At 44.5% G+C, this 27,736-nt stretch overlaps 1 protein-coding gene across 4 annotated transcripts in view; it reads right to left on the bottom strand.

Annotated features, from left to right (window-relative positions):
• The window catches only part of LOC118393731 (probable C-mannosyltransferase DPY19L3), a 41,148-nt gene extending 15,717 nt beyond the window's left edge, over window positions 1–25,431 (bottom strand). The window contains exons 1-11 of one of the 4 annotated variants that reach the window (XM_052462061.1): window positions 25,022–25,431; window positions 23,704–23,824; window positions 19,591–19,718; window positions 8,462–8,552; window positions 6,146–6,267; window positions 5,892–6,037; window positions 5,455–5,578; window positions 5,115–5,249; window positions 3,702–3,833; window positions 3,434–3,535; window positions 92–165 (exon numbers count right to left, since the gene is read on the bottom strand). In XM_052462061.1, the coding sequence (XP_052318021.1) occupies window positions 92–165; window positions 3,434–3,535; window positions 3,702–3,833; window positions 5,115–5,249; window positions 5,455–5,578; window positions 5,892–6,037; window positions 6,146–6,267; window positions 8,462–8,552; window positions 19,591–19,718; window positions 23,704–23,815 (1,166 nt within the window). In that variant the 5' untranslated portion in view covers window positions 23,816–23,824; window positions 25,022–25,431. Of the gene's footprint in view, window positions 1–91; window positions 166–3,433; window positions 3,536–3,701; window positions 3,834–5,114; window positions 5,250–5,454; window positions 5,579–5,891; window positions 6,038–6,145; window positions 6,268–8,461; window positions 8,553–17,195; window positions 17,659–19,590; window positions 19,719–23,703; window positions 23,825–24,589; window positions 24,965–25,008 lie in introns of those variants that run through there. The other 3 variants (XM_052462062.1, XM_052462063.1, XM_052462060.1) reach the window with 3 other exon arrangements.
• Window positions 25,432–27,736: the final 2,305 nt, after the last annotated feature.

Raw genomic sequence — 27,736 nt, forward strand, 5'->3', positions numbered from 1 at the left:
AATGAAAGGGGTTTTATCTCAGGATTCTACACTGGGTAAGTGTCAATTAGTGAATCACTTAAACCTGATGAAAGAAGCCAGTGCATTCTACCTGGTAGGCCCCAAGCCAAATTTGGACTTGATGAATTTAAAGATGTGTTCGTCAGATCGGAGCTGCAACGCTTGCTGTACATACACGAAGACACACAAGGAAAATAGATAAAAGGTCAGGTTATGCATGTCTGAGTCAACATGAAACAGCCAGACAATTTTTTTTTATTTTTAACATTCCTTAGATGCAAGTTAACGTAATGTACATGACAGACACATAGTTATTCCCATGTAGGTTTCAGTTACATGCTGCATTTTGAAACAGCTGGAAATGCAGTACCCGTCAAAAGTTTGAACACACCTTCTCATTCAAGGGTTTTTCTTAGTTTTTTTTACTATTTTCTACATTGTAGAATAACAGTGACGACATCAAAACCACGAAAAAGAAACACCAGGGATGCACGATATACCAGTGAAGATATATCGGAATCGGACGATATTAGCTAAAAATGCCAACGTCGGCCCAATGTCCATTCCAACGCCGATGTCAAAGCTGACGTGCATACCTATATAACGTAGGTACATGACATGCATACCTATATAACGTAGGTACATGACGTGCATACCTATATAACGTAGGTACATGACGTGCATACCTATATAACGTAGGTACATGACGTGCATACCTATATAACGTAGATACATGACGTGCATACCTATATAACGTAGGTACATGACGTGCATACCTATATAACGTAGGTACATGACGTGCATACCTATATAACGTAGGTACATGACGTGCATACCTATATAACGTAGGTACATGACGTGCATACCTATATAACGTAGGTACATGACGCTCATACCTATATAACGTAGGTACATGACGTTCATACCTATATAACGTAGGTAGGTACATGACGTAATGACGCCACGTTAAATTTTGCGCTACACTTGCAACACAGCATTCCTAACAACAAGTCGAGCAGACAACTCAAAGGCGAAATCCATTAACGCCAAGATAACGGAATTCATTGCCCTTGACAATCAACCGTTCTCTGTCGTGGGTGATGTTGGCTTTCACACTAACGTTAACAAAGTGCGCTATTTTTTTTATGTTGCCCTACCGAAGTTACACAGTAATAGCGTCACTGCTATTAGCTTCACGACTGACATTTGGACCAGCGCTATCGGCCCCATGAGCATGCTGAGTCTGACAGCACAGTGGGTTGTCGAGGATTTCGTACTGAGGAAAGTCGTATTGCGTTGCTCATGAATGTGCTGGTTGTCATACCGCTGCTGCCATTTCAATGGCATTTGAGAACATGTGTGAAACATGAACACACCAGCTAGGTCCATTCGAACAACTGACTGGAGAAATAAGCTCCTCAACTGTGCCTGCAGCAGACGTGATGCCCTCTGTCATGGCATTGAAACGCCTGCTGAACAAAACGGCTGACACAGGCTGTGAGTAAGCGATTTGGTGGTATTCTCTCTTTACTGTGTCACCACCCTGCTTTATGCTATGTTACTTCGATGCAGACAAGAAACAGGGTTTAAGTGAAATGTTACATACACAGTTGAACAAGATGGAAACGGACACGTATGACATGTATGATGAAATCCTGGTTGAGAATGAAACGACAAAACAAATGAACAACAAAAAAGCACAAAAAGTAAGTGAAAGAAATACTGTAGTTTTCATGGCAATTTCGTGGTATCCAATTGGTATTAGTTACAGTCTTGTCTCATCGCTGCAACTCCCATTCGGACTCGGAAGAGTACGAAGGTCGAGGGCCGTGCGTCCTCCGAAACACAACCCAACCAAGCCGCCCTGCTTCTTGACACAATGCCCATCCAACCCGGAAGCCAGCCGCACCAATGTGTCGAAGGAAACACCGTACACTTGGCGACCTGGTCAGCGTGCACTGCGCCTTGCCCGCCACAGGAGTCGCTAGGGCGCGATGAGACAAGGATATCCCTGGGCCTCCCGGTCACGGCCATCCTTTGGTCTGATGTATCCAAATGTGAGATTTTTTGAGACACAGAACAGTCTTGAAGGACTTCCCACATAGGCTGCTTTTCCTTCACTCTACGGTCCAACTCATCCCAATCCCAAATCTCATTTGGCTTGAGGTCAGGTGATTGTGAATGGATGATCTCTGCATGTGTGGTTCCCACTGTGAAGCATGGAGGAGGTGGTGTGACGGTGTGGTGGTGCTTTGATGGTGACACTGTCAGTGACTTAACCAGTATGGCTCCCACAGCATTCTGCAGTGATACGCCATCCCATCTGTTTTGTACTTAGTGGGACTATCATTTATTTTTCAACAGAACAATGACCCAACACACCTCCAGGCTGTGTAACGGCTATTTTACCAAGAAGGAGAGTGATGGAGTGCTGCATTAGATGAAATGGCCTCCACAATCACCTGACCTCAAGCCAAATGAGATTTGGGATTGGGATGAGTTGGACCGTAGAGTGAAGGAAAAGCAGCCTATGTGGGAAGTCCTTCAAGACTGTTGGAAACTAATTCCAGGTGAAGCTGGTTGACAGAATGTTAAGAGTGCGTAAAGCTGGCCCTCCCGGGTGGCGCAGTGGTTAAGGGCGCTGTACTGCAGTGCCAGCTGTGCCATCAGAGACTCTGGGTTCGCGCCCAGGCTCTGTCGTAACCGGCCGCGACCAGGAGGTCCGTGGGGCGACTCACAATTGGCCTAACGTCGTCCGGGTTAGGGAGGGCTTGGTCGGTAGGGGTGTCCTTGTCTCATCGCGCACTAGTGACTCCTGTGGTGGACCGGGTGCAGTGAGCGCTAACCAAGGTTGCCAGGTGCACGGTGTTTCCTCCGACACATTGGTGTGGCTGGCTTCGGGGTTGGATGCGCGCTGTGTTAAGAAGCAGTGCGGCTCGGTTTGGTTGTGTATCGGAGGACGCAAGACTTTCAACCTTCGTCTCTCCCGAGCCCGTACAGGAGATGTAGCGATGAGACAAGATAGTAGCTACTAAAAAAAACAATTGGACACCATGAAATTGGGGAGGAAAGGGGTAAAATAAAAAATAAAATAAAAACACACAAAAAAAGTGTGCTGTCATCATTTTGAAGAATCTGAAATACATTTTGATTTGTTTAACACTTTTTTGGTTCCTACAGTTTTGTTTCATAGTTTTGATGACTTCATTATTATTCTACAATGTAGAAAATAGTAAAAAATAAAGAAAACCCTTTGAATGAGTAGGCGTGTCCTAACTTTTGACTGGTACTGTAAATGTTTTCACGATGTCCTCCCGATTCCTGTGTGCCTTTCTCCTGGCTTCTCCACAGCCCATAACACACATAGATGACTTGTTATTAATTCCTGGTGACAAGAGGAGGATGAGGATGTAGTACAAGTCTCAGGGCTCACCTTGGCTAAATAATTAATAGTGAATGTTAGTGCAAGGACGAGGACGGTGTGAAGGAGCAGCTTTCCCAGCCGCGCTGCGAGACCACCTGTCTTCAGCCCTCTCTCCATGGAACACAAGGCAAAAAGACAAAGAGCTTTCAAAAACACAAACAGCATATCAGTGTATCATGACCACAGATGTTGCACTTACTGTATACCAAGACTGTAAAATAAACCAGTCAAATCCCTGGGGTTTTAAGAGGAACATACCGTATGTGCTTGGGCTCACCTGGAAGTGCTTGACAAAGAGAGCGGCCACAATGAAGCTGAGAGCCAGAGAGCCTAGGATCATGGAGTTACAGAACTGCAGCAGCCACACGGAGAGCAGGCTGCTTACCTGGACTAGGTACAGGCAGGTCACCTGGCAAGAGGTACCGGTAATGTCATTTAGCAGGCTCTTTTATCTAAAGCCACTTACATATATGAGCATACATTTTACATATGGGTGGTCCTGGGAATAGAACCCACTACTCCGGGCGTTATGAGCACCCTGGTTTATCAACTGAGCTACAAAGTCCTCAACATGGCTCGACCCAAACTAAAACGCTAACCGTAGCTTCATGTCCACATCCTGGCTCGACCCTAACTAAAACGCTAACCTTAGCTTCATGTCCACATCCTGGCTCGACCCTAACTAAAACGCTAACCTTAGCTTCATGTCCACATCCTGGCTCAACTGTAAACATCAACCCTCAACCCAAACTACAAACACTAACCTCAACTGTAACCCTAGCCTCAAAGATTTGGCATAGGCCCTCAGATCCTCAAAAAGTTCTACAGCTGCAACACGACAGCATCTCGACTGGCTGCATCACCGCCTGGTATGGCAACTGCTTGGCATCCGTGCTACAGAGGGTAGTGTGTCAGGCCCAGTACATCACTAGGGCTGAGCTGTGTGCCATCCAGGACCTCTGTACCAGGTGGTGAAAGGCCCCAAAAATTGTCAAAGACTCCAGCCACCCAAGACATAGACTGTTCTCTATATGCTACCGCATGGCAAGCGGTACCGGAGCGCCAAGTCTAGGACCAAAAGGCTCCTGAAAAGCTTCTATCCGCAAATCACTGAATCGCTTGCACACTGGACTCTACCCACACAGTACACTGACAGTCCAACACACACACACTACATACGCTCACACATATTGACGACACACTCACAGACAGACACACTTTCACATACCCTGCTGCTACTATGGTTTTTGATTTACCCTGATAACCTAGTCTCTTTGACCCCTATCTACATGTACATATTACCTCAATTACCTCGTACCCCTGCACATTGACTCGGTACCAGTACTCCTTGAATATACTATTACTCTGCACTGTAGGGAAAGGCCTCACAAATAAGCATTTCACAGAAAAGTCTACGCCTGTGGTATTTGGCGCATGTGACAAATAAAATTGTATTTGAACCAAAACCCTGAACCTAGCTTCATGTGCAGATCCCGGCTCAACTCTTAACCCTCAAGCCTTGATTGCTTGAGCTGCCATCCACAGCGAACGTGATCTCTCTAATATCATGCACAGGTCCTTAAATCTGTGACGGATTGAATCTCGGCCTAGGAACAAAATAAAGCAACATATGTTTGGCTGAATGCTGTGATGGTAATGTGCATGATGAGAGAGGAATGATGTCACAGACCTGTTCTGTGGAGATGAGGTCCAGACAGTCCAGGGTGAAGATGATGAGAGCCTGAACCAGCAGGATGAACTGATTAAACTGCCAGGTGAGGCAGAAACACAACGTGGCCAGGAACATCAGCCACAACACCACCTTCTGCTCACAGGAAAGGAGTGGACAGAAGAACACAGATCCCATTAGAAATCAGCCACTTGACCTCAAAACAACTTCTAAGATTAGACACTTCATTCGATAGTGATTCATTTCCACAGATGTTCTCTTCATTCTCCTATTCTGGTCTAATTGTATGCGTGTAGAGAACAGAGGAGATGATGGTGTCCTCTGCTAGGCGAGTGTCTACCTGCTGGATGGGTTTGAGGTGAGGCCTCAGGTAGCAAGTGATGGCAGCTATCTGGAGGGCGAAGAAGGGCAGGGACCAGTTCTCCCTGAGCGAGATGGTGAACTCCACCCGCGTTGTGTCCACTCTGGAACACAATCACACACGTGGAACACTCAAGACCACCACCATTTAAAATGTCCATTCAGATCTTAGGTCGAAGGGGGAATTTTAGGATTGGACTTGTGACAGCTTGCAGTAGGCCATCAAGTTTGTCCAGTAGCTACAATTGTATAAACTGTATGCCAGTCTGTTTCTGCTCTCTTGCCAAGTCCGTATGGACTTGTGTCATGTTTAACTTGACAATGAAGTAGGCAAAAGCACCAACAGATCTGGGACCAGGCCAATACGTTTAGCCTTACAATGAATCATTAGTTGGGTGTGCATGGTGAGATGTATACCTGTTGAGGATGTACCAGACTCCAGTGAGAGCCCCTGCTAGCCAGGAACCACTGAGCAGCCAGCTGGTGATGAACAGAGCTATGACATACACCGCTTGGAGGGAAAACACTGTGTAGATATAGAAATACACTGGCTCCAGGTAGGCCTGAAACAAACACACACACACACCATGAAATAATGACCTATCATCTTATCAATCATCTCCATTATTATTTGAAATGCCTCGTTAGTAGACGTGGGCTCTCTGTGTTACCTGTATGGGTAGAATCCTATAGAGAACACCTAGGAACACCTCCTGATAGATGTTCATGCGTCGCAGGAGGTTGATGGTTCTCTTGGATTCAGTGGCGTTATCATTGATGAGCTCTGAAAGACCTGATCACATACAGACAGAAATAAGGTTCTTTCTTAAAGGTAACTGTCCCATGTTTCCAGATTTCTATGAATTATGACCTATAATTAATTACAATATAAGTGAAATAGTTCTCCTTCCAAAAACTGGTAATCATGTATGTTAAAATGCAGTTTTTTTCCGTGTTGGAATGGTTTAGGTGAACAATAACAACAGAACAGAGCCGTGAGGAGGAGGAGCCTAAACGTGTCCGGAATCGACTTCACCATTCATTTTCTAGATTCAGGTTCAATCAAACGTCATTTTAAGCCTTGTTTTACTATTGGCAGCGACAGCTGATTTCGGGATTGGGTATCGACTTGCTCCAGTCATCTGATGTATTCGTTTCAGTCTCTGAATTGTTCAAACTTTTTTCCTGATATAATGGCATAAAAACTACAATCGGTGCCCTTAATTAGCCTAGTGCACATGGGCGCCCAGCTACAGTATATCCTGCCCCGAGCTCGTTTGCCCCGGTTTTCCCTGGCTGAACTAGCTGAACTACGCTACTAGTTTTCATCCTTATTGCCAAACTCCATAAATACTGCACCCACAACTTTAAAACGTCTTTGTTAGTTAGACGTACAATCATGTAACTAAGAAATTCGCTGGAAAGAAACTAGATTTTTTAAATTTTTTATGGTTTTGTTGACTGGTTCGAGCGATCTGTCGTGCTGTAAGACAATGGTGGCGAAGGATATCATTGCTACTGAACACGGATCCAAGTTCAGTTTTGAGATCCACTGGCATCATTGGCATAGGGTTAGCTGGATGTTTCTGACTGGTCGTGGAACTGTGACAATGGGCAGCCTCTCCCTGCTTGGCTCGCTGGGATATGTAGTGATTTTGCCAACGCAGCCAGATATGTACACAGTCTTACACCCTTAACCTTTTTCAAACTGACTATCGTATTTGTTGATTAAATCTGACTTTATTGGTATAATGAGTAACCCAGGAATGTAAAAAGTTAATTGACACGAGAAAACTAGAGAAAATTGCAACTACAGAGTGCCAATGGCTACAATGAATGGGTAAATTACTTACAGACACAAACAGCCAGCGGAGCTCCTCCTCTTCCTCACTACTTTATTGTGTAGGCGAGTAACCGGTCATTAAAAATATTAACGCGAATAGACAACTGATTGGCCAGCTCATTTTCCTCGGGAGGATGTCATCATCCTTTGAGGAAATAGCAAGCTTTAAAAATTTTAAACGGTCTTTAACTTTTAAAAAGTGAGATTTTCACTGGACACTTACGTTAAACTTTCTGTGACTGGTCCACTTTCAGTATATAGAGTAATACAGCCACTCATTCAACCTAAACAGACTAACTTCTCCAGAGTTATAGGGTGTGAGATACTAATTCCACATTTGCGTGACAATTTTTTTTAAACGGTGACACATCACTCTGATCTCATATTAACTCTGCTGAGTTGTGATGCTGGGATAAGATCACGCTAACTTGGGCAGATGGAATCATGGAAACAAAGTGTGATCATGTTTCCAGTCTGCTGGGCTAGAGCGTTATTGAATCACGTTTTTTATGGGCAAACAGTACCTCGAAAATAGCAACAAAAGATCTGAGGTTTCGCTCCAGGCCTTTGATTAGAGCCAGGCTATGCATGGATATAGACTGCGCTATATCCATGCATAAATACAACAGCACCCTATCCTGAGATGTGCTGTTAAAAGATCAAGTATGACAGGTCACTTACAATGCCATAGTTTTTTTTCTTTTCTTCATTGTCTCCCTTTTAACTAGCGTTGTTACCATGGTTACATAACAAGCCATTGGTCAAATACCTCCCTCATTACATAATGATGAAGGGACACAACCAGACAGACAAGTGGACCGAGGGGTGTGTCAATGCCCTCTGTCTCGCTATTTTTATGGACCTCTCTTTTGGCAAATGCTTGCATAATTCAAATACATTTATTTAATGAGGGCGAAAAGATGACTGTCCAGAGTTTACAAGAGAAGGAAATGTTTTAAAAGTGAATGGGCTCATTTCCAGGGCATTGAGTTCTGAAAGAGCACTTGTGGCCATAAAAGGTTATGATTCTCAGTAGCCTCTGTGCTCTTTTCCCTGAGATGACTAGTAGAATAACCTGAGGGAATTGTGGGAGTAGGGGGGGCTAGCCTATATGTACTGTGAGTAGATTGTCATTGTACCATACCTTGCTGTATGGAGGGAGCTCTCAACATCTGCTTATAGTACGAGTAGTACAGGCCACATTCTGTCCGAAAGGAGATTTCGCGCTCAACTTCCTGAAATATAAGTAGAGATGAAAATACATTTACAAAACATAAAAACCAGACAAAAAACAAAGATGAGTTCTCCATATGAACAACAGGTACAGTGCATTGAAAGTACTCAGACCCATTGAATTTTTCCACATTTTGTTACGTTACACATTATATATATATATCACATTTACATAAGTATTCAGACCCTTTACTCAGTACTTTGTTGAAGCACCTTCGGCAGCGATTACAGCCTTGAGTCTTCTTGGGTATGACGCTACTTTTTTTGCCCCACTGTATATTCAATCTCTCCCCATCCCAGTCGGTTGTCCCCACATGCTTCAAGATGGCCAACATTGTCCCCGTATCTAAGAAAGCAAAGGTAATTTAACTAAATTACTATCGGCCCATAGCACTCACCTATCTCATCATGAAGTGCTTTGAGAGACTCGTCAAGGATCATATCACCTCCATCTTACCTGCCACCTTAGACCCACTTACTCAACTGAACGACTTGATTAGTGTAGTGTTAGCTAGCTACATAGTTGTCTTTGCTGTCTTCGTATCCAAGATAATTGTGTAGTTTAGAGCGTGTAGTCTTAGAGTGATTATCTTAATTTACCGAGGTTAGCTAGCCAGCTATTTGTCGTCCTTAACGTAGGAGACACTGCTAGCTAGCCAACAGCTAGCCAACGTCTACTGAATAGAACTTCCGCACTCAACAACCCGGTCGCATTCCGCTTCGCTCCACAGGTAGTATCACATTTTCATTTCATTTCATTACAGCACAACGGTTTGATTTGTTTGATCGTAGCTAGCTACATAGCTAGCTACATAGCCGTCTGTGTATCAAAGATAATTGTGTAGTCTAGAGCGATTTTCTAGGTTAGCTAGCCAGCTATTGTCGTTCTTTTAACGCAACGTAACGTAATCAACACTGCTAGCTAGCCAGCTAGCTCCCGAATAGCAGCACTGTAGAAACTATTACACTCAACGGAACGACTTGATTAGTGTAGTGTCAACAACGCAGCCACTGCCAGCTAGCCTACAAAGTCAACAACGCAGCCACTGCCAGCTAGCCTACTTCAGCAGTACTGTATCATTTTAATCATTTTAGTCAATAAGATTCTTGCTACGTAAGCTTAACTTTCTGAACATTCGAGACGTGTAGTCCACTTGTCATTCCAATCTCCTTGCATTAGCGTAGCCTCTTCTGTAGCCTGTCAACTATGTGTCTGTCTATCCCTGTTCTCTCCTCTCTGCACAGACCATACAAACGCTCCACACCGCGTGGCCGCAGCCACCCTAATCTGGTGGTCCCAGCGCGCACGACCCACGTGGAGTTCCAGGTCTCCGGTAGCCTCTGGAACTGCCGATCTGCGGCCAACAAGGCAGAGTTCATCTCAGCCTATGCCTCCCTCCAGTCCCTCGACTTCTTGGCACTGACGGAAACATGGATCACCACAGATAACACTGCTACTCCTACTGCTCTCTCTTCGCCCACCCACGTGTTCTCGCACACCCAGAGAGCTTCTGGTCAGCGGGGTGGTGGCACCGGGATCCTCATCTCTCCCAAGTGGTCATTCTCTCTTTCTCCCTTACCCATCTGTCTATCGCCTCCTTTGAATTTCATGCTGTCACAGTTACCAGCCCTTTCAAGCTTAACATCCTTATCATTTATCGCCCTCCAGGTCCCCTCGGAGAGTTCATCAATGAGCTTGATGCCTTGATAAGCTCCTTTCCTGAAGACGGCTCACCTCTCACAGTTCTGGGCGACTTTAACCTCCCCACGTCTACCTTTGACTCATTCCTCTCTGCCTCCTTCTTTCCACTCCTCTCCTCTTTTGACCTCACCCTCTCACCTTCCCCCTACTCACAAGGCAGGCAATACGCTCAACCTCATCTTTACTAGATGCTGTTCTTCCACTAACCTCATTGCAACTCCCCTCCAAGTCTCCGACCACTACCTTGTATCCTTTTCCCTCTCGCTCTCATCCAACACTTCCCACACTGCCCCTACTCGGATGGTATCGCGCCGTCCCAACCTTCGCTCTCTCTCCCCCGCTACTCTCTCCTCTTCCATCCTATCATCTCTTCCCTCTGCTCAAACCATCTCCTGATTCTGCCTCCTCAACCCTCCTCTCCTCCCTTTCTGCATCCTTTGACTCTCTATGTCCCATATCTTCCAGGCCGGCTCGGTCCTCCCCTCCCGCTCCGTGGCTCGACGACTCATTGTGAGCTCACAGAACAGGGCTCCGGACAGCCGAGCGGAAATGGAGGAAAACTCGCCTCCCTGCGGACCTGGCATCCTTTCACTCCCTCCTCTCTACATTTTCCTCCTCTGTCTCTGCTGCTAAAGCCACTTTCTACCACTCTAAATTCCAAGCATCTGCCTCTAACCCTAGGAAGCTCTTTGCCACCTTCTCCTCCCTCCTGAATCCTCCTCCCCCCCCCCCCCTCCTCCCTCTCTGCAGATGACTTCGTCAACCATTTTGAAAAGAAGGTCGACGACATCCGATCCTCGTTTGCTAAGTCAAACTACACCCCTGGTTCTGCTCACACTGCCCTACCCTGTGCTCTGACCTCTTTCTCCCCTCTCTCTCCAGATGAAATCTCGCGTCTTGTGACGGCCGGCCGCCCAACAACCTGCCCGCTCGACCCTATCCCCTCCTCTCTTCTCCAGACCATTTCCGGTGACCTTCTCCCTTACCTCACCTCGCTCATCAACTCATCCCTGACCGCTGGCTACGTCCCTTCCGTCTTCAAGAGAGCGAGAGTTGCACCCCTTCTGAAAAAACCTACACTCGATCCCTCCGATGTCAACAACTACAGACCAGTATCCCTTCTTTCTTTTCTCTCCAAAACTCTTGAACGTGCCGTCCTTGGCCAGCTCTCCCGCTATCTCTCTCAGAATGACCTTCTTGATCCAAATCAGTCAGGTTTCAAGACTAGTCATTCAACTGAGACTGCTCTTCTCTGTATCACGGAGGCGCTCCGCACTGCTAAAGCTAACTCTCTCTCCTCTGCTCTCATCCTTCTAGACCTATCGGCTGCCTTCGATACTGTGAACCATCAGATCCTCCTCTCCACCCTCTCCGAGTTGGGCATCTCCGGTGCGGCCCACGCTTGGATTGCGTCCTACCTGACAGGTCGCTCCTACCAGGTGGCGTGGCGAGAATCTGTCTCCTCACCACGCGCTCTCACCACTGGTGTCCCCCAGGGCTCTGTTCTAGGCCCTCTCCTATTCTCGCTATACACCAAGTCACTTGGCTCTGTCATAACCTCACATGGTCTCTCCTATCATTGCTATGCAGACGACACACAATTAATCTTCTCCTTTCCCCCTTCTGATGACCAGGTGGCGAATCGCATCTCTGCATGTCTGGCAGACATATCAGTGTGGATGACGGATCACCACCTCAAGCTGAACCTCGGCAAGACGGAGCTGCTCTTCCTCCCGGGAAGGACTGCCCGTTCCATGATCTCGCCATCACGGTTGACAACTCCATTGTGTCCTCCTCCCAGAGCGCTAAGAACCTTGGCGTGATCCTGGACAACACCCTGTCGTTCTCAACTAACATCAAGGCGGTGGCCCGTTCCTGTAGGTTCATGCTCTACAACATCCGCAGAGTACGACCCTGCCTCACACAGGAAGCGGCGCAGGTCCTAATCCAGGCACTTGTCATCTCCCGTCTGGATTACTGCAACTCGCTGTTGGCTGGGCTCCCTGCCTGTGCCATTAAACCCCTACAACTCATCCAGAACGCCGCAGCCCGTCTGGTGTTCAACCTTCCCAAGTTCTCTCACGTCACCCCGCTCCTCCGCTCTCTCCACTGGCTTCCAGTTGAAGCTCGCATCCGCTACAAGACCATGGTGCTTGCCTACGGAGCTGTGAGGGGAACGGCACCTCAGTACCTCCAGGCTCTGATCAGGCCCTACACCCAAACAAGGGCACTGCGTTCATCCACCTCTGGCCTGCTCGCCTCCCTACCACTGAGGAAGTACAGTTCCCGCTCAGCCCAGTCAAAACTGTTCGCTGCTCTGGCCCCCAATGGTGGAACAAACTCCCTCACGACGCCAGGACAGCGGAGTCAATCACCACCTTCCGGAGACACCTGAAACCCCACCTCTTTAAGGAATACCTAGGATAGGATAAAGTAATCCTTCTCACCCCCCTTAAAAGATTTAGATGCACTATTGTAAAGTGGCTGTTCCACTGGATGTCATAAGGTGAATGCACCAATTTGTAAGACGCTCTGGATAAGAGCGTCTGCTAAATGACTTAAATGTAAATGTACTTCAATTTGCTTACCGCCCCAATAGATCCACAGACAATGCAATCGCCACCACACTGCCCTGTCCCATCTGGACAAAAGGTATACCTATATAAGAATGCTGATCATTGACAATAGCTCAGAATTTAACACCATAGTACCCTCCAAGCTCATCATCAAGCTAGAGGCCCTGGGTCTGAACCCCGCCCTGTGCAACTGGGTCCTGGACTTCCTGATGGGTCGCCCCCCAGGTGTTGAAAGTAGGAAACAACACCATCTCTTCACTGATCCTCAACACTCGTGCTCCCTCCTGTACTCCCTGTTCACCCATGACTGCGTGGCCAAGCACGCCTCCAACTCAATCATCAAGTTTGCAGATGACACAACAGTAGTAGGCTTAATTACCAACAATGATGAGACAGCCTACAGGGAGGAGGTGAGGGCTCTGGGAGTCTGGTGCCAGGAAAATGACTACCCACTCAACGTCAACAAAACTAAGAAGATGATCGTGGACTTCAGGAAACAGCAGAGGGAGCACCCCACTATCCACATCGATGGGACCACAGTGGAGAAGGTGGAAAGCTTCAAGTTCCTCGGCGTACACAACACTGACAAACTGAAATGGTCCACCCACACAGACAGTGTGGTGAAGAAGGAGCAACAGCGCCTTTTCAACCTCAGGAGGCTGAAGAAATTTGTCTTAACACCTAAAACCCCCCAAATATTTACAGATGCACAATTGAGAGCATCCTGTCGGGCTGTTTCACCGCCTGGTACGGCAACTGCACCGCCCACAACCGCAAAGCTCTCCAGAGGATGGGGTGGTCTGCCCAACGCATTACCGGGGGAAAACCTCCCGCCCTCCAGGACACCTACAGCACCCGATGCCATAGGAAGGCCAAAAAGATCATCAAGGACATCAACCACCCGAGCCACTGCCTGTTCACCTCACTATCATCCAGAAGGCGAGGTCAGTACAGGTGCATCAAAGCTGGGACTGAGAGACTGAGAAACAGCTTCCATCTCAAGGCCATCAGACTGCTAAACAGCCATCACTAGCACATCAGAGGCGGCTGCCTATAGACATAGACACTGGCCAATTTCAGAAATGGATCACTAGCCACTTTAATAATGTTTCCGTATCTAGCATTACTCATATGTGTAAACTGCACTCCACACTAGTGATGCACTAGTGATATGACATTTTTGTCCGATACAGATATCCAATATTTTCCTTGACAAAAAAAACACGATACGATAACCAATATTTTACATTTTAGCGGCCTTTTAAGCATTCTAGTACAGTTAAATAGTTCAAACACACACAGACACTGCATCGCAGTGCAAGAGGCGTCAATACAGTCCCTGGATCGAATCCAGGTTATATCACACCCGGCCGTGATTGGAAGACACATAGGCCGGTGCACAATTGGCCCAGTGTCGTCTGGGTTTGGCTGGGGTAGGCCGTCATTGTAAATAAGAATTTGTTCTTAACTGACTTGCCAAGTTAAATAAACAGTTACACACACACACACACACACACACACACCAAAAAGTGATTTTGTTGGGATTTACATATGTCCCCATTACCAGTAAAACATATTCAAAACCTACTTTCACTTACTTGCTGTGCTGTTTCATTGTTCATTAGTTCAGTCGTTTCAATCTCAACCAGGATTTCATCATACATGTCAAACAGTGAAGTTTCTGCTCTGTCTGTCCGTGGCCTCTCTTCCTCGGTGCGCACTGTCACTGTGTCCGTTTCCATCTTGTTCAACTGTGTATGTAACATTTCACGTAAACCCTGTTTCTTGTCTGCATCGAAGTAACATAGCATAAAGCAGGGTGGTGACACAGTAAAGAGAGAATACCACCAAATCGCTTACTCACAGCCTGTGTCAGCCGTTTTGTTCAGCAGGCGTTTCAATGCCATGACAGAGGGCATCACGTCTGCTGCAGGCACAGTTGAGGAGCTTATTTCTCCAGTCAGTTGTTCGAATGGACCTAGCTGGTGTGTTCATGTTTCACACATGTTCTCAAATGCCATTGAAATGGCAGCAGCGGTATGACAACCAGCACATTCATGAGCATGCAATACTACTCTCCTCAGTACGAAATCCTTGACGATCCATTGTGCTGTCAGACTCAGCATGCTCATGGGGCCGATATCGCTGGTCCAAATGTCAGTCGTGAAGCTAATAGCAGTGACACTATTACTGTGCAACTCCTGTAGGGCAACATCTGAAAAATAGCACACTTAGTAGTGTGTACCGGTGCGAAACCACCATCGCCCACGACAGAGAACGGTTGATTGTCAAGGGCAATGAATTCCATTATCTTGGCGTTAATGGATTTCGCCTTTGAGTTGTCTCGCAGAAATGTTCTTACTCTTTCAAATGACTGCTCGACTTGTTGACTGTTCGATCCACAAGGCAGACATTGTGGGCTAGGTCAGGAATGCTGTGTTGAACGTGTACCGCAAAATGAAACTAGACATCGTTAAACTAGACATCGGGCCAATGCTGGCATTTTTATAGCTAATATCGGCCGATTCTGATATGTTCACCGATATATCGTGCATCCCTGCTGCAAACTATTCTATGGTATCTTAGACACTTTTAAACTGTGTTTACATACTGCATCACCCATCTCATATGTACAGTTGAAGTCGGAAGTTTACATACACTTAGGTTGGGAGTCATTAAAACGTTTTTCCACCATTCCACAAATTTCTTATTAACAAACTATAGATTTGGCAAGTAGGTTAGGACATCTACTTTGCGCATGAGACGAGTAATTTTTCCAACAATTGTTTTCAGACATATTATTTCACTTATAATTCACTGTATCACAATTCCAGTGGGACAGAAGTTTACATACACTAAGTTGACTGTGCCTTTAAAAAGCTTGGAAAATTCCAGAAAATTATGTCATGGCTTAAGAAGCTTCTGATCGACTCAAGTGATGTCAATTAGCCTATTGGAGGTGTACCTGTGGATATATTTCAAGGCCTACCTTCAAACTCAGTGCCTCTCCGCTTGACATCATGGGGAAATCAAAGGAAATCCTCCCCAAAAGATTGTAGACCTCCAAAAGTCTGGTTCACCCTTGGGAGCAATTTCCAAACACCTGAAGGTACCACATTCATCTGTACAAACAATAGTATGCAAGTATAAACACCATGTGACCACGCAGCCATCATACCGCTCAGGAAGGAGACGCGTTCTGTCTCCTAGTGATGAACGTACTTTGGTGTGGAAAGTGCAAATCATTCCCAGAACAACAGCAAAGGACGTTGTGAAGATGCTGGAGGAAACGGGTACACAAGTATCGATATCCACAGTAAAATGAGTCCTATATCAACATAACCCGAAAGGCCACTCAGCAAGGAAGAAGCCACTGCTCCAAAACCGACATAAAAAAGGCAGACTATGGTTTGTAACTGCACACGGGGACAAAGATCGTACTTTTTGGAGAAATGTCCTCTGGTCTGATGAAACAAAAATAGAACTGTTTGGCCATAATGACCATCGTTATGGGGGTGCGCTCTGCTGCAGGAGGGACTGGTGCACTTCACAAAATAGATGGCTTCATGAGGAAGGAAAATTGTGTGGATATATTGAAGCAACATCTCAAGACATCATTCAGGAAGTTAAAGCTTGGTCGCAAATGGGTCTTCCAAATGGACAATGAACCCAAGCATACTTCCAAAGTTGTGGCAAAATGGCTTAAGGACAGCAAAGTCAGGGTATTGGAGTGGCCATCACAAAGCCCTGACCTCAATCCCATAGAAAAAGTGTGGGCAAAACTGAAAAAGCATGTGTGAGCAAGGAGGCCTACAAACCTGACTCAGTTACACCAGCTCTGTCAGGAGGAATCAGCCAAAATGCACCCAACTTATTGTGGGAAGCTTGTGGAAGGCTACCCGAAACCTCACTTCCGACTTCAACTGTTTATACTGTATTGTATACTACAACAGCCATCTCCAGCACATCAGAGGCTGCTGCCTATAGACATAGATTAGGAATCACTGGCCACTTTAAGGAAATTAAATACTAGTCATTTTAATAATGTTTCCGTATCTTGCATTCTACAGTATCTTAGTCACTTTAATTGTGTGTAAATACTGCATCACCCATCTCATATGTATATACTGTATTCTATACTAGGCCAGTGCTGCTCTGACATATGTACATATTCTTAATCCATTCCTTACTTAGATGTGCGTGTTTTTTGGAATATGTTGTGAAACTATTAGATATTACTGGTTAGATATTACTTGGACTGTCGGAGCTAGAAGCACAAGCATTTCGCTACACCAGCCATAACATCTGCTAGACATGTATATGTGACCAAAACATTTGATTCTTGACATTAGCAGATAACAGCTTACCTTGAGGTGAGAGAACCACAGAAGGTTCTCATGTATGGAGTAAACACACCAGGCATGAGCCAGCCCAGTTAGCACAGCCAATACCAACCCTGCTGCCATGACAACAGTCTGCCAAGGCCACAGAGGTGGAATGCTCAGACGGTACCAATTCTGGGAATCTCTCCCAGAGTCTTCCCTTTCACTGACCCTTAAACCCCCTCGTGCTTCAACACAACTTTCAGCAGACATATCATATTGAGAGATGTCCCAGGAACGCTCCAGCTTGCTCGGTCCTCTCTTGCGTATTTCCATGTCTGGATGCAGGGTTTCTCATGCAGGTCTTGCCTCTAACATCCAGCAGTCACTCACTGATGAGAAAGTAGCCAGGCGGAGTCATGATTAGAACCTCTCCATGTGACCAAGGCTTACTTCCAAGCTCACTCCTCTCATGGTCCAGCAAACAGTCTGAAAAAAAAAACTGGCCCCCTCACTCCGTTTCTGTTTTCTCAGTCGCTCTTTTTTAACTGCCCAATCTCAGTCTAATAACCAGTTGATGGAAAAAAAAGAGGAAAGAAAGCAATCACATTGGTTTTACAAGGCCATTAAAAAAGGCTTTAAAAGCAAAACAATCTGAAGCAAACAGGGACCAGTTCGGTCTGTGTTCTGGAAGACAACTGAAATCGCCGGATAGGGAAGGAGAATCAACTCACAACCACAACTGGTGACCTCTCGGGCACATCTATTAAAAAAGAGAGAGAGAGAGAGAGAGAGAGAGAGAGAGGAAAAGCCATAGACAAAAAGCCTGGAACATCGTTTGGAAAACCGTTTGTCAGACCGCTTAAGTATTTCTAAAAGTGGAGTGAGCGAGAGAAGTGGTCAGAAAAAAGGGTCGATAGGTGCTATAACTGTCATGGACATGACACGTGGTGGATTTAGTAGGCCCGGACGCAGCTGCTTCTCTGTGAACAGAGATGTCCCATAGGAAATAACTAAGAGACATGTCTGCCTTTCAGACACGCTACTGTAACATTCAGTCAATGCTGAGCCAACACTGACCCAACATGCGGACGGTGCTTAAAAACAATATGGAATCATTCAATTCAGTCTCTTTCAAAACAAGCAGACTCCCAAAACAGAGCAGACATGACCGGCATTCTCCCATGCAGCCCTCAAGTCCCAATAGATTAACTGCAACAAACAATCACCACTGACTGCAAGAGACGAGGAAATTCATATTCAGCATGTTTTGCTGCACTCAGTCCCCACTTGACTCAGTCAAGAGACATTGTTCCTGAGGATAGCTGATGAAACATAAGGAGAGCATTGCTTATTCCAGTCATGGTCATCTCTACCCGAAGTCAGAACTAAAGCATGAATCATACAAGGTAGTACCGGTAGTCATAGGATACCACTGTTCAGTGTTGTTGCTTTTTCCACAGTGGGGATTTAAAAGCCATGACTAGAATTGCATTAACAGGCATCAGGCATCACACACACACTTTTCTGGGAAACTGCTCGGCTCACAATGTGCAGTGATGTAACCCTCTTGAACACTGTGTTAAATAAACACACAGAGTTTGAATACAGGGGAGTCGCTACTGCCAGCTCTGTAAAGTTACCCGCATTTATTATAAATGAGAACATCTGTCTACCTTCTCTACGTTCACAGAGAGACAGAGGCAGAGAAGGGGGAAAAAAACACAACACAAAGACAAAGAAACAGAATAGAATCAAATATGTGCATCCACGCAGGTTAGCTCAATTAGGTGTGAGCTTTGATATCCATGACACACTCGCAAATTATTCACGACCTGGATGAGTGGGCCGAGTTGTGCTGTGCATTTGTGTGGGGGGTATACACCTGGACTCTCAAAGAGAAAACACTGCACCGTGAGGGGGGAACTGTCGACTACCACTGCTCCTGACAAAATCAACACCCGGGAATTATTGAGGAGGGAGGCCTGACAAGAAGCTCAAAATGTGGTCCATTTACGTCCCAGACTACAGGAAAGGCACTTCACGTCAGACTAGACATAATATCTTTGGGCAGAATCACATGTTCTTTTTTACTGTTCTGGAAGGCTCAGGGTGGATTTGGTAACAACCGCTGGCTAGAATTTCAGGACTTTGGTTATAAAAGGGCTGAAAAACAATCTGTTTAGAAAGACGTGGAGAACCCATCCGTCTGTTTCACCTTGAGGTGTTTATGACTTCAGGAAATCCAACAAAGGAAATAGATAACTCACGATATGTCATATGAGTTACACATAATCAAGATCTCTTCCTTTCTATACCCTATTCATTGTTGCCAACAACTTGACGATATGATTCCAACATGTGAACTTGACGAGGGGTGGGGTGCAGGACAGTCAAGTAACAAAGGTGACAGAGTGAGGTCATCTGTGGGGATTCTCACCTTAATGTTGGAAAACCACAGGTCATTTTCATGGAGAGTAGCCACATAGATGCAGGACAGCATGCCAAGACTAATTCCCACAGTCCAACCTATGGCAACCCACAGCACTGTCCTCCATGTCCATACGCCTGAAGAGAGAATAACATAACACAAAACTATATTCATGTCTCCATTGATAGCCTATAAATCTTTTGGCTAAACAAGGTTCTCGTATGTATGCGTTATGAGGCAACTATAAGCATCTTATGTTGACCAATGTGACACCATGCCTAACAGGATTTTAGGGATGACCAAGGAGGAAACAGGATATCCTGAGATAGGGTGCAAAGAAAAATGTAGGGGTTTTATTTATCAAATGTGCAAAAGCAAATTATGACTCGAGAAAATAAACCAAAGTGCTTTAATAAAGACAAAATTGATTAATTAATTGAAATGAAGAAAAAAAAAACAGACTGTCCTAATGTCTCAACAAAAAACCAGATCTAAGGTGCAGGAACAGAACGTACATACGTCACCTGAAAAGAAGCGGTTTGACAGAGAGAATATATGGGGAGTGGCCAGCGCCATTCACTTTCAATACACATCATCATGATATAAAGTGGGAATGTACTGATCAGATGTTAAATACATAGTTATTTTAGCGTTAGCTGTACGCAACAACATAAAATCAATTAATGAAAAGGTACTTTGCTATTTTAACACGTCAAGGGAAAAAGAATGTTCCTCCACTGTCTGACTGCCCCACACTGGGCTCGAACCGGTGATCCACGGCTACGCAACACGTGACCACCCTCCTTGACAACATTCAAATGGGTTGCGCCCCCTAAAAAAGGTACCAATTGGATGGCTTCGTCCGCAACATTTCAAGCTAGCTGCAGAGTGAGTTTACGGTACACTCTTAACTCCATTACACTCACCGAGGGATGGGTATCGCTAAGATTTTAAGGGTATTACTACTCTTACCGATACCGCTTATTGATCCGGTACTTTAACGGTATTCTTATTGGTTATTTTTGTTATTTCTTACGGGGGAAAAAACTAAACAAATTAAGAACAGAATTAACATTGCTTTGCTTTATTTTATGAAATATAAAGTGAATAAGAAAAAAATATTTACAGCAAAAGAAACCGCAATGTTTTGAACAAATCACTATTATAGACTAATGTTGTGATGATGGAAATGTAAAACAAATTAGATAAAAAATATTTTCCTGCAAAAGAAAATTGAGAGATTGGTTTAGAGCAACACGGGTGGGGCATGCAGGTGGGCTGCAAAATGACTAGCAGTTCTTCTGGAGAAAGATCAACATATTTGCCTTCTCTGGCAGAAGTCGGGACCTCTCCTGGCTCATTGTGTCCCCTGCAGTCGAAAATACCCTCTCGCTAGGGGTGGAGGAGGCTTGAGCACAGAGGTAGCTTGTTGCAATGTTTGTGAGGAGGGGCAGAGTAGCCCTCTTCTCCCACCACCACATCACAGGACCTTCAGTCATGTGGATGGGAGGCAGGCCTTCGTAGAGCTCCACCTCTAGGTCAACACGCTCGCTGAGGTTGAGGGACGAGGTGTCCTGTTGGATCGTCAACCTCAACTCCCTGTCCTCCTGTGAGAACAGCTCCTCCAAGGCACTCCTTGTTTTGTACAATGGAATGATTGTCTCCTCCATTTCCTCTCCTTCACTCCTCCTCCTGTTGCAGGTGCTCTGTGTGTCTGCTCCGGCTCCTCTGACAGCCCTGGTGTTGCTCCTGTCACATTGGCCTCAACAGTTGCCTTCCTCAGCCTGTCCCAGGTGGCGTCACTCCCCGACCTCCCTTTAAATCTGGGTTCCATTGCTGTGGCCTCATGCAGGAAGGCTTGAATGTCCTCATCCTGATAGCGCTCGGAGAGGTTCTCCCACACCTTCTCTTTGATGGTTGTCACAAACGTTGTATCTTCACGCTTCACAGTGAATGGCTCTTCGAGTTTTTCGAGGATGGGTATGATCTGTCCACAGGTGGCATTCTTTTCACATGTCACACACACATTGTGGATGTATAGAGGATTCTCATGAGCTGGACAAACTCCTCAGCCTTTTGGAAGTCCTCGTCCTTCAGACGGTCCAGGTTGCCCTTGGTCATTGCCTTTTGCAGTCGTGGGTCCAAGGCTGCTGGTTGGATCGCTGGATACTGCTCCATGAATCTCTCTATCATTAGACAGAGTTCCATCTGGTCTTGACATCAAGGATGAGTGCGTGCTGCGGAAGGCCTGAAACAACAACAAAAAGCAACATACATTTCATTTTACACACTTGGATATTGAATTCAATTGTTAAATGTGGGAATTTCAAAATAATACTTGTAATAGATTGAACTGGCTTCTTACCAAGGAGCTGCTGCTTGGAGGGCCTCTTGAACCACACGACCACTGCTCTGATTCGAGCTGCCCATTTATCAATGGAAGTCACTTTGTAGATTTTCTGCGCTGCCAGATTCAATGTGTGCGCAAAGCATCCTGTTGTTAGAAAGTGTAGCCTCTTGATGGCAACATCCATATTGCCAGCATTATCAACAGTCAAAGCTACAATCTTGCTTGGCTCTACCACAAACTCTTCCAGAATGTCTGAGATCTCCTCTGTCACTACTTCACCAGTTTGCGATTTGTACACTGCCCTGGTGTGGAGGACATTCTGTTTTACACTGCCCTGGCTTGTGTAGTGTACTGTAACCGTGAGAAAGTGGTCCTGACAGAGGCTGGTCTACCCTTCTGATGTGATGGCCAGCTTCGGCACATCCTTCAGCTCATACCAGGTAAGAATTAACGTGTCAATGAGGAAACTCCTGGAGGGAGGGGTATATTTGGGGTTGAGTGCCTTGCTCATCTCTCTACAGTAAAAGAAAAAGATAGTTTTCATGTGTTGAATTATTGTGTTGTTGTGTATTGTATTGTTGAGTGATGGGACTAACATACAACCCTTTTACACTACTATATCCTAAAAATAAATACAACTCAATATAAACTGACAGACTGTTCCCTAAAGCCCTTGGACTCCACTGTTGCAAAGGGGTGTAGGCCTTTCACTATGCACTTGATCATGGCTAGGTGGCACTCATTCACCCTCTCCTCAGTCATCCTCCCACTAGCTGCCAGCGTGAAGGGGCTTTGGGCTTGTCTTTGGCTTGGACCAGTGGTATTAGAGGGAGGAGTGGTTTGGTTCATTGTAGCTGCAACTTTAACGTTCATAAATTCAATCAGCTGTCTAATGGTTCCTTCTGATCATGAACCCATGTTCGCATAATCTTGTTAACTCTGTGTGTGGGCTCTAGGCTGCTAGCATACATACCTAACATAGATCGGGCAACGAGAGATTAACTATGAGCTAGGCAGTCGAAAAGTGTGCATTTCTCTGCCTGTACACAATGCACTTTCGATCGATGTTTGGAAAGATTGCTCGTGTTTCTGCCCTTACAAGCAAAAAAGTCTTGTTGCAACGAGCATTGTCAGCATCGACTCTGGTGAAGAGTAACCACACTTTTGAACATCGTCACTAATTAAGAGCAGGGTCTTTCTGGTGTGTGTGTGTGTGCTCGCTGTAGTCTGTGAGAGAGAGATCTCTCTTCTGGATTGGGAATAGCGAAAAAAGCATTAAACAAACGTCTTAATCTTATTGCAAATTAGAAACGGTTGATGAGATAAAATGTGCAAGATAACGTTTACGTAGCAATAATAAACAGGAAATGTATTTTCGTAAATTTCTCCAGTACCGAAAGCAGAACCAATAATGTCAGAGCTTATCGATACTACAGTCTTTCATAAGGTACACGGTAAGGGGTCCCGTTTAATACCAGGTTTCAGTACCCATCCCTACACTCACCCCCACTAAAACGTCCTTCTTGACAACGCTCCAATGGGTTGAGCCACCCAAATACCAATTGGATGGCTCCATCCGCGAACATTTCAAGATAGATGTGGAGTGAGCTCATTGTACGTTCTTAACTCCATTACGTATTGTTTAAAGTGAGCGTTAAGGTGCATATGTGTTATCTGTAAAGCAGTTTTTTACTGTGTAACACGCGGTGCGGCCGTCACACAGGGTTTGGTCCAATATGTTGATGTGAATACTGAGCATAAATAACACTAACCGTCTGAAGTCCTCTCTAGGGGCTCTGCTGAAGGGTAGAACCTCTGGTTCAGGACCTCTGGACCAGGCTCCTTACTTCCTTTGCTGCCCTTCCTCTGCCTAAGGGCAGTCATGGTGGCTCACTGAAAAAGGAGGGGCAGCTATTAGTCTTCCACACAAGATAGGGACCTACACACACACACCCTGCCAAGGACCTCAAACTCCTCCACGGAGTTGAGAGCAGACTAGATTTTTCTGACTCCGATTCTCTAATCGATATGCGCCGATTCATAAACATGTTTCATTGTTAAAGCCTTTACCGTGTACCTATGCATATCCTCTGCTGTTGAATGCCTTTCTTTGTTTGCTGAAATCCATACTTTATAATAAACCGTTAATCAAATACAAATCACAGACTGTTTCCACATTGCTGTTGCTCTAAGATGGCAACTCAGCGCGAATGCACATCTGCCAATTGAATCTCAACAAGGAAACAAGGCTGTAGTTGTATTTGATTAACATTTTACTCAAAAGTATGGATTTCAGCAAACAAAGAAAGGCACGCAACAGAGGACAAACATAGGTACACAGTAAGTGTTTAACAATTTACAGACACACACGAGAGAGAGAGTAGAAAGTACATTTAAATGCATAAGAAGTAACCATCCATTCACACACAATTAGAAAATGACCAGTTAAAATAACTCAGATGCTGCTTGACTGAGGCGGTATGTGCCTCCCTCAGTAGGCTATTGTCCCATTGTATTACATCCTATATAGGTTATGGAATTGGAATCATAATGGACACGAACAGTATAATGCAAAGCATCTTTCGTATTTACCATGTGTCATTGTATAGGTGTCATTGACTTCATTTGAACAGCAAAGAGCAATGTTTTCACCGTTACCTCATGGGACAGACTGCACATCAACGTGTCCCCTGATGTCATCAAATAGTGACTGACTGTCTATCGAAAGTGTGTCGCGTCTCCATCATCCTATGCTGCCATTACAGTTTTGCAAAAAGAAAAACAACTAAACACAAACACATTTTTTGTTGTTGTGGTAACCCATGAAAAAACCGCAAACAAACTACACAATTGTCTTGCTTTTCATTCATTCGCTGTTTTCATTCATCACACAGGCCTGGGTTGCAGCGGCATTTCCTACTCACGCCGCTGCTAGAATGTCATGAAATATCAGAACGCATCACTCGCTAATCTCGGTCTCTTCGAATGGACAGCCTCAGTATCAGTGTCATGCTCGGTCGATAGTGAATGTCGTTTTTGATAGCAACAAAAAATGATTTAATTACACTTGTTCATACATTTATGCCTCACCCTCGACAGCGCTTGCAATCCCTTATCGGATGTCCAAAGGTTTCTCCTCTCTCCCTCCCACCGACACTCGATACATGCGTAGCGTCTCTAGTTCAGTCGTGTAAAGGCTTGAAACAAATGTAGCACATTTTCAGACCCAGCGCCTTCTATGCCACCCACCACGAGAAAAAATAATATTTGGTTAATATGCAGAGATGAAAAACTGACACTTTTTTTATGTATAAATTAATAAATAAATGAATAATTCTGGTCCTACAAAAATCCACACATAGAACACACAATAGCACAGCGCCACACGTCGAATTGCTTGTTATTATCCTGAATGTCATCATCAATTATAGAAAGATAGCAAGTCACACAATTGTAAACACTTAGGCTACATTCTGGATGTATAAAATGTACCACCACCACTATCAGCTTCCGGGGAAGTTAGGTGACACCTATTCATTCAAGGAGTTTTCTTTATTTTTACTATTTTCTACATTGTAGAATAATAGTGAAGACATCAAAAATATTATATAACACATATGGAATCATGTAGTAACCAAAAAAGTGTTAAACAAATCTAAATATATTTTATATTTGTAATTCTTCAAAGTATCCACCCTTTGCTTTGATGACTGCTTTGCACACTCTTGGCATACCCTCAACCAGCTTCACCTGGAATGTTTTTCCAACTGTCTTGAAGGAGTTCACACATATGCTGAGCACTTGTTGTCTGCTTTTCCTTCACTATGTGGTCCGACTCATTCAAAACTACTCAATTTGGTTGAGGTCGTGTGAGGCTATATGACTACGCCATCGACTTGATTATTTAGTAGAGATCACTTGCTTATTATCAGTCAAAAGATATATCTTAAGAATATCATGGAATATAATTGAACATTTTTTGTTTCTCTTAAGAATAAAAACCTTAGTGTAACAACAGTTTTAGTAAATAATACTGATGAGTAGAAACAACAAAACAAGTGTCTTTTTCGGGGTGTGCATGTGCAGGACAGAGGAATAGCAATTTTTACACTATTGTTCTAAATTCAATCACCTTCTTCATCCTCATCATTCAGTTAAAGGAAATTCAATTTTGAAGTTGTGCACAATTATCAGTTTCTATTTGGTTTATGTTGCCCCTTCATTATGAGTTAGAGACACATTAGTGCCTTGGGACCCAAAAGCATAATCAGTGCTCTAACTCTCCCTTGTGCTGGTCTGGAGCAATGAAGCAGTGACACAGGGTACTGTACTAAACCACAAATGACCTCTAAATTCTACAGCATAATCTCAAAACTTGTAGTTTAGCAACCACTGTAGACCTTACACAGCCTGGATGTGTGTTGGGTCATTGTCCTGTTGCTGTGGAAGACCTGCTGGTTAAGTGTGCCTTGAATTCTAAATACATCACAGACAGTGTCACCAGCGAAGCACCCCCACACCATCACACCTCCTCCTCGTGCTTCAAGGTGGAAACCACACATACGGAGATAATCCGTTCACCTACTCTGCATCTCACAAAGACATGGCGGTTGGAACCAAAAATCTCACATTTGCACTCATCAGACCAAAGGACAGATTTCCAACGGTCTAATGTCCATACAGTAGGTTGTGTTTCTTGGTCCAAGCAAGTCTCTTCTTCTTATTGGTGTCCTTTAGTAGTGGTTTCTTTGCAGCAATTTGACCATGAAGGCCTGATTCACTCAGTCTCTGAACAGTTGACATTGAGATGTGCCTGTTACTTGAACTCTGTGAAGAATTTATTTGGGCTGCGATTTCTGAGGCTGGTAACTGTAATGAACTTGTCCTCTGCAGCAGAGGTAACTCTGGGTCTTCCTTTCCTATGGCGGTCCTCGTGAGAGATAGTTTCATCATAGCGCTTGATGGTTTTTGAGGCTGCACTTGAAGAAATTGTATAAATTCTTGACATTTTCCAGATTGACTGACCTTCATGTCTTAAAGTAATGACGGGCTGTCGTTTCTCTTTGCTTATTTGAGTTGTTCTTGCCATAATATAGACTTGACTGATTAACTCAAACGCATTAAGAAAATAAATTCCACAAATGAACTTTTAACAAGGTACACCTGTTAATTGAAATGCATTCCAGGTGACTACCTCATGAAGCTGGTTGAGAGAATGCAAAGAGTGTGTAAAGCTGTCATCAGGATAAAGGGTGGCTACTTTGAAAAATCTCAAATATATTTTGATTTGTAAACCACTTTTTGGTTACTACATGATTCCATATGTGTTATTTCATATTTGTGATGTCTTCAATATGATTCTACAATGTAGAAAATAGTAAAAAAAGAAAGAAAAAAAACTCTGGAATGAGTAGGTATGTCCAAACTTTTGACTGGTACTATACGTGTTAATATTGTACATGTGACAATAATAGTGGCAAATACTTGTATGTTTATGGTTGTGATGCATATGCTGATAGTAATTATTTATGAATAACGCAATAAATCTCTACTATTATATATATATTTTTTAAATGTACAGGGCGAGCATGTTTTTTTAATTTTAGGTGCTTTTACAATGTCAGAATTATGTAGAGAAGTAGAGAACGCGCGCACGCACACACTGTCATTTTTTAAACATTGATTTGTGGGTCTTCGGTTTGATATTTGTACATTTTTGTTGGATTGTTATTATTAAATAGTGTACCAGTTTCCTAATGAAAATAGTTAATTACATTGCACGTCATCTTTATCATACTCAAAATG

The sequence above is a fragment of the Oncorhynchus keta genome, chromosome 14 (genome assembly GCF_023373465.1).
Source record: "Oncorhynchus keta strain PuntledgeMale-10-30-2019 chromosome 14, Oket_V2, whole genome shotgun sequence".
Classification (NCBI taxonomy): domain Eukaryota; kingdom Metazoa; phylum Chordata; class Actinopteri; order Salmoniformes; family Salmonidae; genus Oncorhynchus; species Oncorhynchus keta.